A 21163-nucleotide genomic window follows, 5' to 3' on the forward strand; every position below is an offset into this window, starting at 1 on the left:
TGAAACTAGCCAACAAATCCATGCAAAAGTCCCCGTGGAGCCAAATCTCCACCAAATATATGAGACAGAGAGTCTTGAGCATGAAGAGAGGCGGGAGACCAATAAGATCATTTGGGTTTCTGTTATTGGAGGGCCTACCAACTATGAGTGCTTACTTTAGGGTTTTGGATAGAAAAAGAAAAAGAAAATATAGCAAGAAAATGTGTGGGATTCAAAGAATGCGTTGTTTCTAAGTTGCACAAAGAAAAGGATAGAAAGAGTGAAAATAAAAACAGCGAAGGAAACTTAAAGGAGAGTTTGGGAAGATATGGTTGGCAAGCATCTATAAAAGTATAGAAAGAGATCAAAGCCAAGGAAAAAATTGCATGAACTTTTCTTGCACACGCACACCCATACGCACCTCAAGACCTCGTAAATAAAATGGAGAAATTCTATAGAGGTCTTGGATTTATCCAACGATTTTAATAAATTGCCGCGTGCTTGATGAGATTTTCAGCTATAACATGATTTATCATGCTATTCATTTTGGGGAGCTCAATCCCAACATAACTGCACTAGCTGGCAAGAGATAAAACTAGTATAGGCCAAATGGATTTTGAATTCGACTAGAGGGAAAGGATGTGATTAAACATTTCTCGTGAATATATATCCTTATTTAAACGCAAATGATTGTTTGAAAATTGTCTCGGAAATATACTGATGATTGTAACAAATAGTATTACTAGCTAGATATATGAATAAAGGCTGCAATTATTATTATGCCCGATAAGGAATATATGACAATGAGTTCCTTTGTGAAATTATTTAAGCTAGAATATTAATATTATGCATTCTGTGTATATACAGTTCATCAGTCGATAAACGTTTGGGATGCAAAACAGAACAATCTAGTGGTACCATTAACAGATACTCATCAGCACCCCCAATAAAATAATGATAAGAAGTTCTCGATCAATGAGATAGGGAGAAGGATAAGATTCAGGCAGTGCAGCTCTAGCTCAAGGAACCTCTGTGAAAAAAAGAGGTTAAGAAAGTAAAGATCATAATCGTAACTTTGATTCTAGAGGAAAAAATAAATTTAGGAAATTTTAGAGCCTTCACTAATTATGTATAAATACCCAACAAATCAACAAGAGATGAGAATGCATTTCTAAAGGGGTAGATCCATGAGTAATTATAATTAATTATGATTTGTGATTCAACTGAAACCGTGTTTTTGTACTTAATTATAATAATTTCATATATGGGATCCTTTTTTTTTGTGATTTATGTTGGGCATAAAGGGTTATGCCTGATTGTGCTTTTAGATTAATCAAAAATGGATGTCCAATGAGGGTTTGGTTAATGACCCACCAAACAATTTTTTAGGAGAACAAAAGTTGTTGGTGTTCGTGTCTTTGGCATATTTTTGTTCTTCAAATTTATGAGCTGATCATTCTCTCACCTCCGAGGATGCTTCTTGAAGACGAAAGTGCTTACCTCAATGCCTTAATGAAAAGTTGTTTTTCATTATAGGAAGGGTGTTTTTCTTTTCTCTCCTTTTTATTTAGAACTTCGAAAAAGCCTGCTGCTTTTTTAGGCTTCCATATCTACAAGATGCTCTCATGGTGCTCTCTCCCTTGGCCTCCGAATCTGCTTTCAGCTCTTGAAGTGACCCGAGACACAACACTGCTTAAGAGGTCCATGCAAGGGGACTTTGAATTTGGTTTTGTGAGAGAATGACAGGGGCAAAGCCTTTTTTATAGACGTTTTCCCATGTTCTTTCCCCTTCTGCTGATCTTGAATGGGCCACGTACGCCTCGAAAAAACAATGCATAAAGCTCATGCTGCACTTACTACTTGAGGACGAGCCGTTGCCACCTTTCTAATTGACGAAGAGAGCAAGCATTTCTTGATGGAAAATAATATCACATCAAATAAAACATAAATACAAGCAAAGATTATAAGACATCTGCTTTCCTGTTGTTGCTCAACTTATATTAATATTTTTTATTAATTTATTAAAAGATCTTTGTAGCATAAAATGAAATATTGAGAATGAATTACCACCACACATGTAGTAGTATAGAAAACTTGTAAAATCTTTCAAAAGTAATTAACCCAAACATAACAAATAGATTCGATATTTCTAAGCTTTTGATCGAACTCTCTCGAGAATGATACGATATTTTATTTTTCTCCCACCATGACTCTTCACATAACCACTTATTATGACTTTTTTTCTTGAACTTAATCACTGTTTTTTATTTAATTTTTTTGTTGGAAACTTAATTAATCAATGTTTAATTGGACAAGATGGACAAGTTCTTATCTTCGCTTTGCGTATGATCAAACTCTACTAATTAGGATCAAAATTCGTGTGGGATGCGCAAGAATTGTGCGGAGGGAGATGGTTCCTGCTGTTTCGAGCACTCTATTTAAAGGCATTATTTAATCTGATAATGACTCTAAATTCTTCTTCTTTTTTCTGGAAGAAGTCGAACTCTAAAATCTACATTGCCTTTTAAACGCCTGCTGATATATAGTTATCAGGATTATGATTCCCTTTGTTGCTAGCTACGGCCATAAACAATTGTTCCCCAAATTAATTAACATAATTTTTCTTGGTTTTAATTTCTGATAGAACTTGGATAATTATGAGATACCACACACATATATATCCTTACGATCATCCCTCGAATTTATGTTTGTAGGAAATCATCAATACAAATAAATCTCGTTCGGATGTGATCGGAAGAGTATACACATAGGTATTGAAATTAATTAAGTAATATATGTCTGTCATCGAATATTGATAATGAGTCATAAAATACTACTCAATTAAACTAGAATTATTTTTCAATAATTATAGAATTAGCATTCCCTTTCTCACTTGAGTATGCCATCCATCAAATAACTATGTATTTATCCCCGCCTGTTTGTAAGTCAACTAATTAACTAGTCACATTAGAAAATTAAAATAATTTAAACGAGAAAAATGATAGCCATCTTCTTCAGCATTTGCTTGGACTTTTGGGAATAGCCAGTAGAAATAAACTGGAACTGGGACCGATCGAGCAGAGTTGATGAAAGAAGAAATGTCAAAAGAAAAATCATCACACCCACCAAATGGCCAAACCCGCTCCTTAAAAGTTTTTCCAAGTATAGAAATTGGAATCTCTAAAAGAGAACGTTGCTAGAAAACACCACCTAGTTTAACTTAAACAAGATCAAAGACATGAAGAAAGCAAAAAAAAAAAAAAACCCACAAACTTGAATTTAGTGTGAAATAGTACACCACATAAACATAGAGGAAACCAACTCATTCTTGATCGTCTGGGGCATGAAGAGGACAAGAGAAATTATGGAAATTAAATTTTCAGGGCCATTATCCTTGTCTGAACCACAAACCTTCCAATTCTAAAGGGAAAAGGGTCACCTTGTACGCTTAAACATGGCTGGACTGTGTCTGCTGTTATCACCTGACATTGACAAATGAAAAATAAAAGGACAAAACAAATCTGTGTTCAATTGCAAATCAGCCGCTATCTAAACGGGGGTTGCATTCGGGTGGCTAGATTCTTAACATAAAACAACAAATTAGGCTGTGATGACTACAAACTAATCGGGATTTTATTAGAATTAGAAGAATAAATTATCAGATACTCTGCAAGTTGTACTTCCATTCTAACATAAATTGAAACCTGATGTAATAAATATCGAGAATAAGATTTTAGAATAACGAAAATATACTCTTAGAATGAACTTCATTGCTTTAATTATAATTATATATTTGGAAAAAAATAAAGTTATAATTCTTAATTTTTTTTTTATTTCTTGAACCATCTTGTATATGTCAATTCATACTAAGAAATCTTTTTTCAACAAAAATATATTTCAAATCGGTATGATATATTTAGAAGAATAAATTGTTTTAAATCTTGATCTTTACTTCTAGATTATCAAACTCATAAAATATAAAAAAATTAATAAACTTTTTTAACTATTCAGTACACTGTTTATTCGCTGGGATTAAAGTAATTCTTAAACTAAAATGATATTTTGACCAAGCATGGGGCCAGGTATATATTAAATAGTAAGCACTCATTATTTCTCCACGTAGACTATTAACTAATCCAGTTATTTTAATCAAATGTGTCAATTTTGAAAATTAATAACCAACTTCAATCAAGGAATGAACTTGTGATTTTTTTATTAAAAAAATAGAATGACTGACTTAAGAAATCATAAAAAAAACATAGGGAATAAATTATATAATTTACTATTTTTTAATAAGTCTTCTCTTTTCTTTCATCCTAATTATGCATTATGTATATTTCTAAAAAAAAACAATTATACAATATATATGTTCTTAACTAATTTCTTTCTTGCCGTCGCCATTTAGTTCGAAGCAATAGGCGGATTATTTATAGTCATCTTAAACCGGTTCTGTGTGAAATTGCAAGTATTTCTAATTTTATTTATAGTTAGAAAATAAATTTTAAGTTTTATCCCAAAAGCTTAAGTGGTGGTGAAGATTTAAGATATAATTTATATTATTCTTTAACATACCCCCTCAAATAAAAATCTTTTGAGCTTAAAACTTGTACAAGCTTATATTATTTAATTTTTATCAAATAAATAGAGATTGTGAGATTCGAACTCATGATCGTTTGAATATTATATCAAAAAACCATCTCAACTTAAAAATTTAAACAGTTAGGTAAAGTCGATTTATATTATTCTCTAATAATAATCATATGTTAATTTTTATTAAACATTTAGGAATGTTGTAAACTTTAAATTTTATTTTTAGATGATTATTATTTTGTTTGTGTTTTGTTATTCAAAACTAGTTTATTTTTAGATCTGAGTTGAAAATTATATATCTTGAAATATTATTTTAAATTATTTTTTTATATGTTATATATAAGAACTAGTTCGAAACAAAACATCGAGATGCTCTGGCAACGAGATATCGTATATCAATAAGAAAAACAGAATTTAGAATGGTATCCGAAATGGGATTGAAAATCATAGTTTTAACAGATGGGAGCAGAGAGGTTCTGGTCCAAAATTTATTTATAGCATTTATCATAACTCCCTTTCTGTTATTTTGAAAAAAATCCTTCAAAAACCATCCCAGAGCAGCAGAGATCATTTGGTCAGGATCACTTGATCGTGACCTTTCACCATGGAGGGGTAAAGCTGTAGTCGGACTGTAAAATGAACACGTATCCATCTTCAATCTACAATGGTGGACAGGCACATGGGGAAGCCACAATCTGTTCCTTCTTCTTTTTTCTCCGTAGATTTTGGATTTTAATGATCAAAGCATATGTACTCTTCACCGTACACGTGGCACCCGTAGGATTGTGACCATTCGTTCTTCTTTTTCCGGGTCCCGATTTGCTCACCGAAGGAGGGAAGGAGGTGTCTTTCCCACTTGTCATTTTTCAATGTCATTGTCCCCTAGCAATGGCAATGCATGAGACAACGAGTCACAATCGTTGGATCCATGTTTGGTACTCCCGAAGGACTATGGTCATTTTCTTTTAATTATACGAGATCTAGGTGGTGGTGTGGTGGTGGATTTCTTTTCCTTTCACCCCATCAATGATTAATTTTATTCAGAAAATGCGTAGACAAGTATTTTTTTTTTAAAAAATTTATTTTGCTACAAGCTTGCCATGTAAGAATGATGGGTGTTAGGAGAGGCTTGTGTTGTTTGCATATCACATGTTAGCCGAGCCCGTTGGAGACACCCCCTCGACAATTCCAGCTATTTCAGGTACTTTTTTTTAGCCAAAAAAGAAGAAGGAAGACTCTGAAGTTCTTGGCAATGGAAGCATTGTTAGTGTTGGAGAATGGAGACAGCCATCTTGGAAACTCTAAAATTGTTGGCTGATGGCTATACTTAATTGATGATTGGAACAGGAAAAACCCTTTTTTTTTTATAGGGCGGCGATGTTAGCTCAAAGCGGGCCCTAATTTGCTAGATGCATGGAAGGTAACTTGGCAGCCATTGCTACGCAAGGAATAAATTTATCTAAAGCCATTCGTTTGGCTCAGTTTACTCTGGAAGGCAAGTATACTAATATTTTTGGAATTCAACTGTCCTTTTGAATTCTCCATTTACTCATTTCAATTTATAACATAACAAAAATTATAGTTTCCCATCAACTGAAAGGTTGGATGAAAGGAAATACGTATACATTATAGCATTTGATTAAAAAAAAAACGACAATTAATATTTTATTGCTCCACAAATTATAGTATTGTTTCTGGTTTTTTAAAAGAAATGAAAAGGAATTGCTTTTTGTCCAGAACAATTGTGTAGTTATCATGCCACACATAACAGCTAATAACGTGGATAAACAACAGTCTCGATCATTTTCATAATTAAATAAAGACAACAGAACTTGTATGGATGTTCTCTAGTATAATTGTGTTGCGTGCTCGATCTTATATATTTGCAAATTGCAATTATGTCGATTTTTCTGGCTACCCCATAACTTTTTTAATAATAGGGTGCCCTCTTGTTATGGTGAAATGGTAGTAATGCTTTCCCAATTGGAACGCCTCTTTCCTCAAACATTGGACCAAAGTGCACAATTAAAATGGTGTTCGGAAGAGTGATGACTTATGTGTTTTCTTCCACCTATAATTTATCATTGTTTGGTTACAACTTAAATCATAGGTCCAATGAATGGTGTCAAAGAACTAATTCAATCCAAAAGTTTAAGTTGTTAGGTGAGGTCTCAATATATGATTTATATTATTTTCTAACGCACCCCCCAAGTGAAAGTCTTTTAGGCTTGAAACTTGCATAGACTCACATTACCCTGTGCTTGGTTTTTATTAAATAAATAGGGATAGTGAGATTTGAACTCGTGACTGCTTGATTATTAAAGCACTGATACCATATCAAAGAATCAATTCAACCTAAAAGTTTAAGCTATTAGGTGAGGTCACAAGATATAATTTATATTATTTTCTAACAAGTGGACCTTATGATTAAAGTGAGGTCTGGTTTACGTTAATGAGAAGCATCTTTGAGTTGCTTTTCATGTGAAAAAATGGTGAACCATGCACTTAATCAAACAATGAAATTAGTGGTTGCTTATTATCATTGACAAAGTTGGACAAAATTAGTCTCTCCATCCTAAGAGAAGATCGAAACACTACAACCTATCTGTCCCGAGATGTTTTTTGCTATATCGTCTCCTCCAACCTTGCTTCGTGGTCCCCTCCCTACAAATCTATCTTTCTTGTTTGAAGATCTACAAACTCATCAAAATTTCATAACAAAAGGTGGGAGAACCCGGTTGAGCCATCATTATCCCAAACCCACTCTATAGTTCACTATATTTCTGGTAATCCTATTTTGATTTAGTTATTTTTTAGAACTAAGGGTTTTTTTTTCGGGTTTTTAACAAGAAAGATAGATTTGCATTTGTAATCAAGTGTTAAATACTGATACCAACTAATTTTATATTGGAAATTTAACAAGAAAGATAGATTTGCATTTGTAAACAAGGGATCCATCGGTTTTTAACAAGAAATTTTTCCATGGATCTTACTTATCGTTTAATATCTCTTATAATTGTGAAGACCTTGTTAATGACCATTAAAACCGATGGATCCTTTGTTTATATTGGATCACTTACATTCCTAAATATTAGGTTTCTAGTTTCTTCTTTTTTTTTGCTATCAAAACTAACCTTGATTGCCTTATTCTGTGGTTTCATATAATAAGAACATTATTTAAATTGGATATAGATAATAACATGTGTTTGTTTTGGTCATCTTGATCATCTTTAATTTTTATGGATAGTTGTACCAAAATCAAATTTATGTCATGATCGTGGATATATATCCAGTTGCATAATAACCAAATGTAAAGTATAAGGTTGTTCAAAAACCAATTAGGGATATATATGGTACCAATACAATAACATGATTTTCATTTGGTTATATTAACTAGTATCAATCTTTTGATGTGTATTGTGCACATCTTTAATATTTATTGCCACTCTTAAATGCTCATGTGCCTCTTTGAGGTTGATGAATAAGGATAGGAAACAAAACAATGGAAGGTCCTAAAAGCTCGAATAAAGCACCTTAGACTAATGACATGCTGCATATATTTTGTGATATTTGTATCGTAGCTATTGATAAAGGAAGGAGACTAAACACTTATTTTGATAAAGTTGTTGAAAATTTGTTATGGTTGCCTTCAAAGATAAAACCGTTCATGCCTACACTAAGACCTAACTTAAAAACAAATGGGATGGTGCGAAAAAGAACTTGAGGATTTGGGGAAAAATGATTTCTAAAACTGGTGTAGGGTAGAAAAGTGAATTAGGAACTATTTATTCTAGTGATGAATGGTGGAAAAACAAAAGGTTCAGGTTAGTTATTGAGAAATTATTTGTTTGAAATCCTAATTGTCTTGTCTAGGTTCTTTAAATATTGAGCATGCTCCATATGATATCTTGATTTGATATTTACTATTTCTTTTTATGTAGGGAATGAGAGGGTCCAAAAAGTTTAGGCGTGCTGGCATCAAACCATCACTTTGTATTAAATTTAAAAGAATATTCAGCGATTCAGTGGCCACTGGATAGTACATCTGGACTCCATCTTTAAAAGTGTTATTCGATGATGATACTGGGGTTCATGACACTCAAGATGGTAATGCTGCTGATGATGAAAATTTAGAGAGAAAAAATGGTGATACAGAGGAGGATGACATTATTAATTATACATAGGATGTTTGTAACTTGGTTATTGGAGTTAATATGTCAAACAATAGTACCATACACAGTAGTGGAAAGAGAAAAATAAAAGAACAATGTGATGGGACAAGGTAGAAAGAAAAGAAAAAAACCCTTCTAGATTTGGAGCTCAATTACTTTCATGTTAGGATCAACTAGTTGATAATATTTTGACCAAGAACAATTCCACCTCTAGTAGTAAAGATAAGAAAGGGTGTAGCATTTATGAGATGATTGAGGAGTTACATTCCATAACTAGAATTATTTTTTGTGATAACTTATTGTTTTGCTACTAAGTAATTGTCTTTGAGGAGTAAGAGAGATGTGGGCATCAATTGAAGATATTGATAGGAAGTTTCTTTGGCTTCAAAGAATATAATACAAAGTCAAAAACCTTAGACCAAGAGGTTCATATTGTTTTATTGATGCTTCTAATGATTGTTATGTTTAAAACATTTATTTCATGGTTTATCTAAATTGTTACTGATCTTTTTTTATATATACATTTACCCTAACAGATGAATGTTATGGGTGTGTTATGGTGGTGCCAAATAGAGTACTTTTTTGGACTAATTAGACACCAACTCTTGAGGTAGATGTGTTAAAGTATAAGATCTATGTTGTTGCAAATAAAAAAAGATTTGATGATCATGTTTGTGTTTGATACTAATTAACTTTCTTGAAAATAGGAAAATCTACTTACTAGCTTACTAGAACCATTGTTGTAGCTACATGAACCATTAACGTTCTTTTACTAGTTCAGCACAACATCCAATTACACAAACAAATAAAAAGGAACATTAATTGAATTATAGTTCATTGGCTAGAAACCTTTATTTTTGGGTCATGACAACAATAATGAAAGAATAAAAAAAATGATAATGCATTCCTTATAACCCCATCAAAGCATCAAAATAAGATGATTGTACATAACTAAATTCCAAGGGGATGACTTGTACACACATGGGAAGAGTGGCAATAAAACAATATACTAAGTGCATGAAAAGATGACAAAACACACACACACACACACACACACACACACATATATATATATATATATATGCATTATTGTCAAGGTAGTTCCATAATGGAGCTCGCATATGGTATGAGTATCTTTTGTTATTTATGAAAAATATTTTTACACCAAGTGTTGGCAGGCTTTTATTTATATATCATTTGTTTGATTATAATAATTTGCTAAAATTTGCACATACCACTTTTTTTGTAATATTATTATTTGAAAATTCCTATACAACACATGTTGTAACTCCAATATAACAATCACTTTTAAGAATGTTTCCATAAACTATTACAGGCAAAATTTAGACTTGGGAGCTCCTATATAAAAAAAGTATTGTTACTCTTTTCTTCTTATAATAATTGTTTAAACAAGTTATTATTATATACAATCTTTGTTGTGGTCACCTGTAAGGTTTTTTTTATTAGCAACATCTTAATAGATTATATTTTTTTAATTGAATTTCTACATGTAGATACGACAAATGAATGAGTTAATGCTATGTTAGGTGGAAATTATGACGAGAATTATGATGTCGTATTGAATCGTGTTGTTGATCATATTAATTATGATGATGCTAGTAGTAATGGTGGAGATGACAGTGTTTGTGATGATGTAGATGGTGCTAATGGAAATGATGATGATAATGATGACTAGTGATGATGATGTTGATTCATCTTGGTAATGAGAGTTTAATCGTAAAAAACTATTTGTAAGCATAGTTGGAGCTTTACACGTGTATTATGTTAGTTATATGCATAAGAAAACTTGTATAGTTTCTTATAACACATGAATGAGATGGTTAACTGAAGTATTAGGATAGAAACGATGTCTTAACATGTTTAGGATGGATGCATTAACATTACAAAACCTATATTATGATTTAGAAATGCAATATGGGTTAAAAGCATAAAAAAGATGAATGTTATTGAAAAAGTGTCCATTTAGGTGCTTCAAATAGGCAAGTTCATGAAAGATTTTAATATTTTACCAAAAATGTTAGTGGATCTTTAAATGAAGTGTTGAAGACAATTTGTTCACTTGCAGTTCATATTATTGAACTAGAAGACCCTGAGTTTATAAACACTCCATGAGAAATATTGATAAATCCAAGATACATACCTCATTTTAAAGTCAATAAAATGATGTTTTGAGTCATTAGTGACAAATAAAAATTATTTTGAAAATTTTATGCCTTATTTATGATATGTTGTTTATTGTTTTGTCAAGTAAAGTTTTGTTGGTGTGATTGATGGCACACACATGCGTGCTTGTGTATCTCAAGAAAATCAAATAAAATTTGCCAATAAAAAAGATGTACCAATGTAAAATGTAATGGTTGCATATAACTTTAACATGCAATTCAGGTTTGTTTAGGTAGTAGGATGGGAAGATAGTTCATGATACTCATATTTTTATGAAGCCTATTGACTTATAAAATTTTCGAAACCACCTGAAGGTAAATAAATGACACTAATTAAGTGTTATTTAACTAAAATTAAGTTTATTCAAAATTACTTACAATATTCTTACTTGTTATCGAAGAGAAATATTATTTGGTTGATATTGGATACCCGAATGAGTATGAATATCTAAGTCCATATAAAGGTGAGGGATATTACTTCCAAGATTTTTAGCGTCGAGGACAATCAACAAGTTAGGAAGAAGAATGATTCAATCATGCACACTTGTCACTATGCAATGTGATTGAATGTGCCTTTGGAGTATGGAAACAAAAAAGAAGAATTTTATAGAACATGCTCGCGTATCCTTACAAATCACAAATTCAGATCCTTACAAATCACAAATTCAGATTGTAGTGGCATCAATTGCACAATACAACTATATTAGGAGGAAGTTGCAAAAAGATGTGACATTTATAAAATAGGATCGCAATCCTAATTTTTTTCTAGTGATTTTTTAACCAACATCGTTTCATGTTCACAGAGGCAAGAAAACTAGAGGCCTTGAATGGATTATGTATGTGATGAAATTATAAGTAATTTAATAAAATAATGGAAGTACATCAATGATGTCATTTTTTTTATGATGTACAAAAAAATACAATGCACACTAATATCATTCTCAACTACAAAATTCAATGTAACATACCAAATTAATAATGGGTCCAACCATCTCCCTCACTCCTTTTCAAATGCAACATGCAATGTGATTGGTGTTCAACTAAAAGTGTGGTTAATAACTTGCGTGTTTATGAAGATGACGAAAAAGAAACGGGCTTAAAATAATCAAGCAATGGTACAAGACCCATGTGACTTCATGAGGGGTGGGAATAAAAAACCAAGGGCAAATTCAGTGTATAATAACAAGTGTTAGGATGATTACATAAATATCATGATAAAAAAAATAAAAATCATAGCCCTTAATACTAAATTAAGTATGGATTGCACCGTCACAACAGACATTTGGTGAATAATATAATACTCATTGATGAAGTTGTGTTAAGCATCCATTGGAGAGAATTTAGGCCACCATCCAACCTCTGTGGCCTTCAATGACACAAATCTATGAACCTGGTACACTGTAATTTTATCAACTAAATATCATATTGGTAAGCTGTATAAACACACATGGAAAATAATTTACATGCACATCCGCCTTGCGTTAAATTATAAGGCGGCTAAGGTTACCGTTAACCACAACATGAAAAGATGTCCGGTCCAGTGAAATCTCTAATCAAAAGTGGAGATTTGATGCATACCATATGAATAATAATAATAAAAAACATTCAGATTCTGATAACATTCACTAAAGATCATGGAAGATTCTATAGCATTAACCAAGGATTCTGGTGGTAGTTTGAGAGCAGAGCTGATTATTATGTGGCATGGTATTACAACGTAAATGAAGTGTATAAGCTATAGAGATCAAGAATCGGTGTCTCAACTCTCAATGCTTCCTCAAAACAAGGCATGTAAGAATATAATAATTATGAACATCAGAAACAAGAGTAGCTGCAAGTAGAACTGCTTGTATCAGGAAACTTGGGACAAATTGTTAAAACTAACGAGGGAAAAAACTTGAAAAGGGGTAATCATGTGTTCCACATCTTGTTTTGCCTTGTTGTGAGGTGTCCAACAAACAATTACCACAGCAATAACTAAAGTGACAGAAAATAAGAACTGTACACCCATCCGGTTACAAGAATGTTCAGTTTCTTGATTGGAAATAATAAGCCTAGAGCACATAGACAATTAGCGAAAGAGAACCTGAGCCAATACAAAAGTCAAAAAGATCAGAAATTAAAACCCGGTGTTAGGAGCATGGCGCACCTTATCCAAAATGTTAGTTCTCGTTTCTTAACACCTCCAAGCAGAAGCTGCTATGAGGTCCTTGCGTTGCCAGCAAAGAACAAGCGAAGATTGCCTCTTTTCGACATGGAAGCCCCTAACTGGAGTACGTTGCACCAAATACTCGGCTTGTGACTCGGTAAAGTTACTGAAAGGCAATGGAGTGAAACCAGACTGTAAAAAGAGACTCCTCCAAGGAGAAGTCCTATCAGGGCAACGATGACGACCCAATACAATTTTCTCAATACCTGGCTGCACCAAAAAACTCTCAATCTTTTGCAATGCATCTAGGTTCACATTCACGGCATCCAGTGATTCCAGCAGGGTTGAATAAGATTGAATGGCATGATTTACATGGTGCGCAAATGGGAGGTCGCTTCGGTCACAGCCTCTGTCCAAAGAGACCACGACTTTGGGCGAGAGATGCTTTACAAAGCGAAGCGCCAAAGGAAGAGTTGATGTGTCATTTGAAAAGGAGCCAATTGGAAGATTCACAGCAGTTACTTCCTTTTCCGGCATGCGAAGAGGCATTGGCCAAGAACCAGAACCCAAGGATTCAAGGCTTAAAATTTCAAGCTCGAATGGCATGTTGATTTCACTTGCAAAGATTCTTAAATTTTCTCGAGTGAAACCAAGCTCGAGCTCATCATGTGAGGAAGGAGAAGCAAAAGCTGTGATTTTAAGAGAAGGGGCACCTCCAGTCCTCAAAGCCAGTTCTTGCATAAGAGAAGCCCATTGTCCACCATATCCAATATCAAAATCAACAATATGAATTCTCTCAAAACCCTCAGAAGCCTCGAGAAGAACTTGGTTGCAAGTAAAATTCGCAAACTGAAGGATTGGTGAGATCTCAGAGAAAGATTTATAAGCACCGATCTTGAAAATCAGGCTACAAGCAGTATCAATTGAGTTGTTGTTGCTCGTATGGAGAAGTAACTGCAAGGCATCCTTGAAGTAAAACGCTGTCCTTTGGTAAGGCTTACCGATTGGAAGAGAGAGCTGGTGATTGAGCCGCGCCAATATCCCTTGCGCAAGTACCGGATTCCCAGTTTCGATCAGCTCTGCTGCTTGACATATCGGGTTTATTATTGCCTGTTGAAGCTGCTGCTGGTTTGCCAATTCATCGCTTGCAATTTTCTGACTCGTGATCATTCCCTGCCTCTGCTGCAGCTGCTGCAACATTCGAAACTGATGATTCTGCTGCTGCTGTTGATGTTGATGTTGTCGTGGAAGAAACAACTCTGGAGGCCTCGAATCAAAGACTTTTGGCACATAATTGACTCCAACAGACCCAGAATTAAGCCTTTTCGACGGCGGTGGTGATAAGAAATGCTGGTTATTATGATGCTCTTGTAATTGCGAATATGAGAATGGAAAAGGCGTAGCTGGATTTTGCACAAACTGATGTTGATTTTGGTTGCTTATCATCACTGGATTCAAAATCTGCGGCTTCTCATCTTGATCAAATGCTGCCTGCTGCTGTTGTTGCTGAAACAACCCTGGTAAAAGATTGATCCCTGAATTAAACAAAACAGGATTTGGTTCAGTGCACATATTAGAAATTCCAGTAACATTGTGGTTAACAAGAGGGAAATCAGGCTAAATACCATGGATTGAAGAAGGATCAATGCTGTTGTTGGCAACCAAGTTGGCACTTGCAGAACTCATACTGGATACATCAAAGCCAAAAACTTGATCTACAACACCAAAACCCGACGCATGCTCCATATCTTCAGACCTACTTCCACTTTGTAACAGTTTGTGAAGTCCCACGGATGGGTCCTCAATATCACCCATAATTAGCCTTAAAATTGACTGCTCTTGACTAGGAGAACCTGGCAACACACTCTCCCAATCCTCCATTCCAAGTTGCTGTCCACATTTTTCATCCACACAAGGGTTGCTTCCACCAGCTGCTGCCACACCGTTGGTGGTGTCGGTGGAGGCTCCTCCGCCGCCACCACCTCCGCCTTGAGAAGAAGACAGTGTTGAGGACGATGTTGGTGGGCTTTGTCTGCTTATTGTATCAAGCACAGATGTGGGCTCAGTACTGCCCAAAAAAAAACCACAACTTTCTTTGCTGTTGTTGTTCTGCCACTTCTGGTGGTGTTGATGCAGTGAATCTGGAGAGGAAGTAGTTGACGAAGAGAAATCTAACACCCCCTTCCCTTGAAAGTTCTCGAAGGGTAGGGGCATGGCCTTCATTTAACAAAAGCAAGAAACTAAGAATTCAAGAAACCCGAATATCTCCAGTTGATTTTAAAGAAAATCAAGAAACCACCTCCACCACTACCCCCGTCAAGGCCTAATGCTTTGCAGAAGCAAGTAACTGAAAGACAAAATATTTACGGGGTTAGTTTGAATATATAACAAAACAAGAAGTTGGCACTTCCAACAAGAGACAAAAAAAAAAAAAAACCTTCCAAAATCAAAATCAATTTTATTTTAGGAGGGAGACAAGTTGTTAAATGCACAAAGAGAGAGGTCTGGCAAAAAGGAAAAAAATCCCATTTTAGAACACACAGAAAGCTTATAAAAGAGCTCTTCTTCTTCTTCTTCTTGGGTACTCATCTAGCTAGCTACCTCATTTTTTGTACCATCTTTTATCTCCATGGTTCTTCCAAGCTAGTTAACTTCGTTCAGTTTTTTTGTGTGTGTTTTCTCTCTCTCAGCGTCTTCTCTTCTTCTTCTACTCTTGCCTTCTTATTGTGGCTTTGCAGTACCCTGTCCTCCTCCTATGTGTCTGCTGTAGATGCGTGCAGAATGTAAAAGTGGTGAAGTTCTCTTCAATCCTCTCTCTCTCGTCTTGCTGTCTCTGTTTCTCTCTCCCCACTTTTTTTCTCTCTCTATAATTTCTTTTTTGTTTCAATTTTATAATTGTATTTTTTTTTACGTGGCTTTTGTCTGTAGACGGAGTTATCTCTCTTGGAGGGTTTTCTTTTGTTGATCGCTATCCCACTCTCACTTCCATGGCGGGTGTAAAAGAAGAATGTTACTTTTCCCCCAAAAAAAAAAAAACAAATATGAATATATGACTGCATGGAAAAAAAACTAGTACCGGTTTGGTTGCCACGTGATACAATCTATTCTATTTTCTAAATATTAAGAATTTATTTTTGACATAATTAAATTTATATTCTATTAAACGAATTAAATCTTAACTAATAGTTTAAATTTTGATGATACATATTTTTTTTTTATTTCAATAATCTTGAATTTATTTTATTATTATAAGTTATATGCTAGTTGCATCCATATAATAATATATTTAATTTTTTCTATCATCTATTTTATATTGAGTTGCCCTTGAACATTGAGGTCTTTTGTTTTTATTATCATCTTGTGTTGTTTGAAGATCTCTTTAAAATCTATGACTGATCAAGGCTCGGGTGTTCAAATCAAGAGAGTTTTGGGGGTAATTATGTTAGACACTCGGTGATAGCTTTGTTTCTTTTAACAATAAAATACAATAACGAAGCTTATTTTTTCATTGATTTGGGGTAGGGACGAGAAAAAAAATTAAATAACTGATTAAATAGAAAAATTAAAAAAAATTAATTAAATCAATTAAAATTTTAAATAAACTAACTTGTTTGGTTTCGGTTTTATAAGTTTGAAACCGAAAAAACCGAGTCAAATCGGGAAAAAACAAGCCAAACTAGTTTAAACCGGTTTTTTTCAAAAAAATAAACCGAACCAAACTAAAACAAGTCAGTTTGAACCGGTTTCGGGTTTTAAAAAAATTCAATTTAATTACTTTTTTTAATAAAAATCAAACCGAACTGAAAATAATCATTCTCTAATTTATGGTGACATATTATAGTTCTCAGTAAACAGAATTTAAATGTTTTAAAATATATAAAGTGAAGAAATATTTGCTATTTGGAAGGCTATTTATAATTGTCAAGTCTTTATTTCTTTCAATTAGGCTCAATTTTCATTATTGTTTCGTATAGCATGAAAATTGTGATGTTGTTTCACTCCTTTTTACGTATCAATGAAGTTATATTTTTTAATAAAAAAAACATAGATTAAAACAAAGAATATAATCTTGTATGTATCTCAAAGATTATAAAATAATTAGTTTTAGCACCTGTTTGTGTAGGAAGATAAATTGATTTTATTTATTTCTAGAAAAAATTATCTAGTTTCTTGTAATAAATAAGCATTATTTATTACTATACATTTGACCTATTTATATATATATATTTTTTGTTACTATACATTCTTTTTAATTTGTTTTCTTTACACTTTCAGTATATGTAAATATCATTCTTGTTATTTGCAGTTGTATTTTTTTATTCACTATAAAAAAAAATTAATAACATTTATAAATTAATTCATTAATGTTAGACAAAAATTTACTAGATTTGCAATTAAATAAGTGAAATAGACATATTAATATTATTATTTTTTATATTATTCAACTCACAGTAAAATACCAGCTAGATATCTAATCAACCAAACCCATGTATTCATTAGCTAAAAGAAAAACCATGGTAATCAATGCAAAAAAAAAAAAGAAAAGGGATACATGTTATTATAATTACTATCTTTCTAGCATTTTGATTATTCATTCAAAATAACAACATGAATGTTAAAAAATGATTCAATAACTCATGTTGTTGTTGATATATTTATATAACTAAATAAATTCCTGATATATTTACATTTATTTCTTAGTTTTAATATATTTTGCTGCAGTATGTATTTCTATCTTTTATTTTTAACATATTTATTTGAGTGATAAACGCAACACATTATTATTATTATAGATTTAAATACATGGGACAATGAAAAAAAATTCTTATAAATAGAATAATTTAATGTAAACAACACGGCTAAAATTATAACGAAGAACACCCGGTAATGATTTAAATTTACTTTCTAGTTTTAATATATTTTGGTTTAAATTTCTTATGTATGAAAATTATAAGAGAAAATATAACCATTAAGACACCAACACCAGCAAAAACAAAATTAGATTGACAGTTAAATTAATTTTTTTCTACTGATATTGGTAGCAGGTAGTACATGTTTATACGCCCAATGGAAGCGCGTGAGATTCTCATTCTGAGTGCTCCTTCGATGACAATTTCCTTTTACAGCGACCAGTGAGATAGAGAAAGGTAATCTAGCTAGATTGTTTCTGTAATTTATTGTAGTTTCCAATAGTACCCTTTCCTGAATCTTTTTGCTACGAGGACAGATAGGCATGTACAGGGGTATTTAAGTAACCATGACAAAACAGGTTCTTCTGGCCAGGATTTCTTAAACTGAATCTGACGTCGCGAGATAATGAGTGAAGGCTCTGTGTGGGGTTTGGAAGATATCGAGACAAGCTCAACGGTCATGATCTTTTGTTAGAATTAAAAATGGGAGGCTGTGATCTTACTTTCTGTTCTTTTTTCTTTTTACTTGTTTTTGGCTCAAATAGGAACAAGACAGAAGAAAAATCAGTTTTCGGGTTCCAAGTCCTTGGTTCCGAGTTCTGGGATGTTTTTTAAAATAATTTCTTTTACTGATATTAGACCATTAAAATAAAATAAAATTTAATTTAAAGTTTTTCAAAAACAAATTTTAAAAAATGTAGTACAGCACACTGAGTTGATTTAGCGATGGCTTCTTGATGGACTGTCCCTTTCTGGTTGCTGGTAAAAATGTTAAAAAAAGCTTGGAACTACGCAGGAAAAATTATTATGTCTGGTCAATTCAACAAATGATTTTTCATTTGCGAGAAACAAAATGGTTTTTCTAATAACGCAATCAAGTCCTTAGAAACGACTCTGTGAAATGATTGACAATTGGCAAATCATGACTTGAGCTCGGTGGGAGCGTTTCTCTAATGGTTAAAGCACTTAAAAAGAGTATACTGTTTTCTGTTTGTTTTTTTTATAAAAAAAATCATGATTTCTCTACTTCTTTATCAATAGTTTATTTATAACTGGACTGGAAATACTTTTTAAATATCTAAACTACGTACATATAGCTTGAACCTTGCGTGATCCGCTTCAGGAATGTGGGTTAACCCAGGCCGAGCAACATCGAGGAGAAATGAAAAGAACCTGCCTAGTGTGGATCAGCTACAGATGAGGAACTCTGATGCAATGCATGATTCCGAGACATGTCCCCAGTCTGACAAAAGGTCTCCAATGAACCTGTATTTTGCTGGTTCAACGTATAAAACATATGATGACGAGTGAATTCGCTGATCAGCAAAAGGATTTGGATTTGGGCTTGGGAGCTGTTGTCAGCCGAATATCTTCATGCTGCTAGCGCCACACCCCACAAAAAAGCCACACCCCACAAAAAAACCATAAGGTAAAAGCTCAATGCACTACAAGCTTCAATGAGTAATCAAGGTGAGCGAGCGTTGGTCACAAGGGGATTGTTAGAGGGTGTATATATAGTTGTATCCAGCACAGTGGAGATCTTGTTTCTCTTTCCTCTCTCCCTCCTTACGTGAAGCGATTCTGAGGGCTGATGTAACAGGAAGACGGATACCAGATAAAATTAAGAATGTTGGGATGGTTGAAGAACACCAACACGCCTGGATTGCCACGAACTCGTTATGTTAATATCAGTACAGGCTCGTATCTAGCTCGTTTTCAACTTTTTATAGAGTTTTTAGGACTTAGACGAGAGTTTAAGCATTATGAAATTGTATTTTATTCAATTTATTTGAGCCTAAATGCTTCATTCTTGTTTATTTATTCATTTAAATAACAGCTTCGTTGCATAAAGCAAAGAAAAAACCAAAGCGCGCGTTCCCTCCCCGCTTCATTAACAGCTTCGTACTAATTAATAAATGAATGTTTTTTTATATATTTTTAATATAATTTTTTTGAATACGTGTTTCCCTTTTAACTTTTTTTTCACTTTCTCTAGTATGTGCTTTTTGTGGAGTTTTCTTTTTCCTTTTTCTTATTGTACTAATTTTTCTATCTTTTTCCTTTTTTCTGATTCAATACTCAAAATTGTGCTTTCTATATAATATATTAAACACGCGTTTTCTATCTAACTTTTATATATATATATATAATGTTATGAACTCTTTCTTTTTCAAACATCACTATATATAGAAGAACATTTGATTTTAAATGTACATCAAAACATCATAGAGAAAAAACAATTCATAAAATTTGTAAATTATTGTTTTTAATTTTTTATAGTCAATTCAATAAACATAAAAATAGGACTGCACTGCTCAACAATTTCTTTATATTTTTTATAATCCCGTGATAGTATTTAGCTATATATTATAAATAAAAACTTTGATTGTTTTATTTTTTAAAAATCTTAAATCTAAAACCTTGATGTTATGTTTTTTTAATATAATTTATAAATATAAAGTATTAATATAATAATTTTTTTAACAAAACTCAAACAATTTATGTGTTACAAGATGAGATGTGGGACGTCGGCATCCAAGTTTAGCTTCCTAAGCAACCTCATGCCGTGCTTCCAAGAAACACACCAGCAATAAATATGCTAACTACAAGAATATGAGTTCCCTCCAAGACGCTGCATATAATCAACAATTAATAATCAAATTATCATAAAAAAGAGACACTAAGATAACATTTGATATGCTGGATTAGAACAATTTCCTTTATATTGATGTTCAGTACGTTGTATATCGGATAGAATCATTATCTTGCTAGTCTAATTGATTCTTCACTCACCTCTTAATCAGCAAGATATATATATATTGCAAATTATTTTTAAAAAATTAATATTAAAATACCATTAAAAGAGTATATGTTTATGAGTTACGCCACAGAAATTATATAATACATGTTTTTTGAATATTTATTAGACAAACACCCTTTTAATATAAGAAATTAGATATGATTGAATGATACAATTGGTGCATGGATGGGACAAATCAACTATCTCATATCTTATCTCGCTTGTCTAATACTACCATACAAAGAATAAGATATCCAGATTAATTAGTCAATTAGATAAAGCAAATTTGGCTAAAAAAAAGAGAAGATAATTAAGGTCGGGTAATGATTTTTTATTTTTAATAATTTAAAGTAATTATCCGTATGATTACCCCTACAGTC

General features: G+C 32.8%; 1 protein-coding gene across 1 annotated transcript; it reads right to left on the reverse strand.

Moving 5' to 3' along the window:
- Positions 1-12821: 12821 nt before the first annotated feature.
- Positions 12822-15958, reverse strand: LOC133682253 (scarecrow-like protein 6). Its single transcript, XM_062105539.1, has 3 exons — positions 15675-15958; positions 14699-15420; positions 12822-14608 (listed from the first exon to the last, which is right to left on the reverse strand). Exons 2-3 carry the CDS (start codon positions 15294-15296, stop codon positions 13101-13103), a joined length of 2106 nt encoding a protein of 701 aa, XP_061961523.1. The 5' UTR covers positions 15297-15420; positions 15675-15958; the 3' UTR covers positions 12822-13100.
- Positions 15959-21163: the final 5205 nt, after the last annotated feature.

Source organism: Populus nigra, chromosome 2 (genome assembly GCF_951802175.1).
Source record: "Populus nigra chromosome 2, ddPopNigr1.1, whole genome shotgun sequence".
Classification (NCBI taxonomy): domain Eukaryota; kingdom Viridiplantae; phylum Streptophyta; class Magnoliopsida; order Malpighiales; family Salicaceae; genus Populus; species Populus nigra.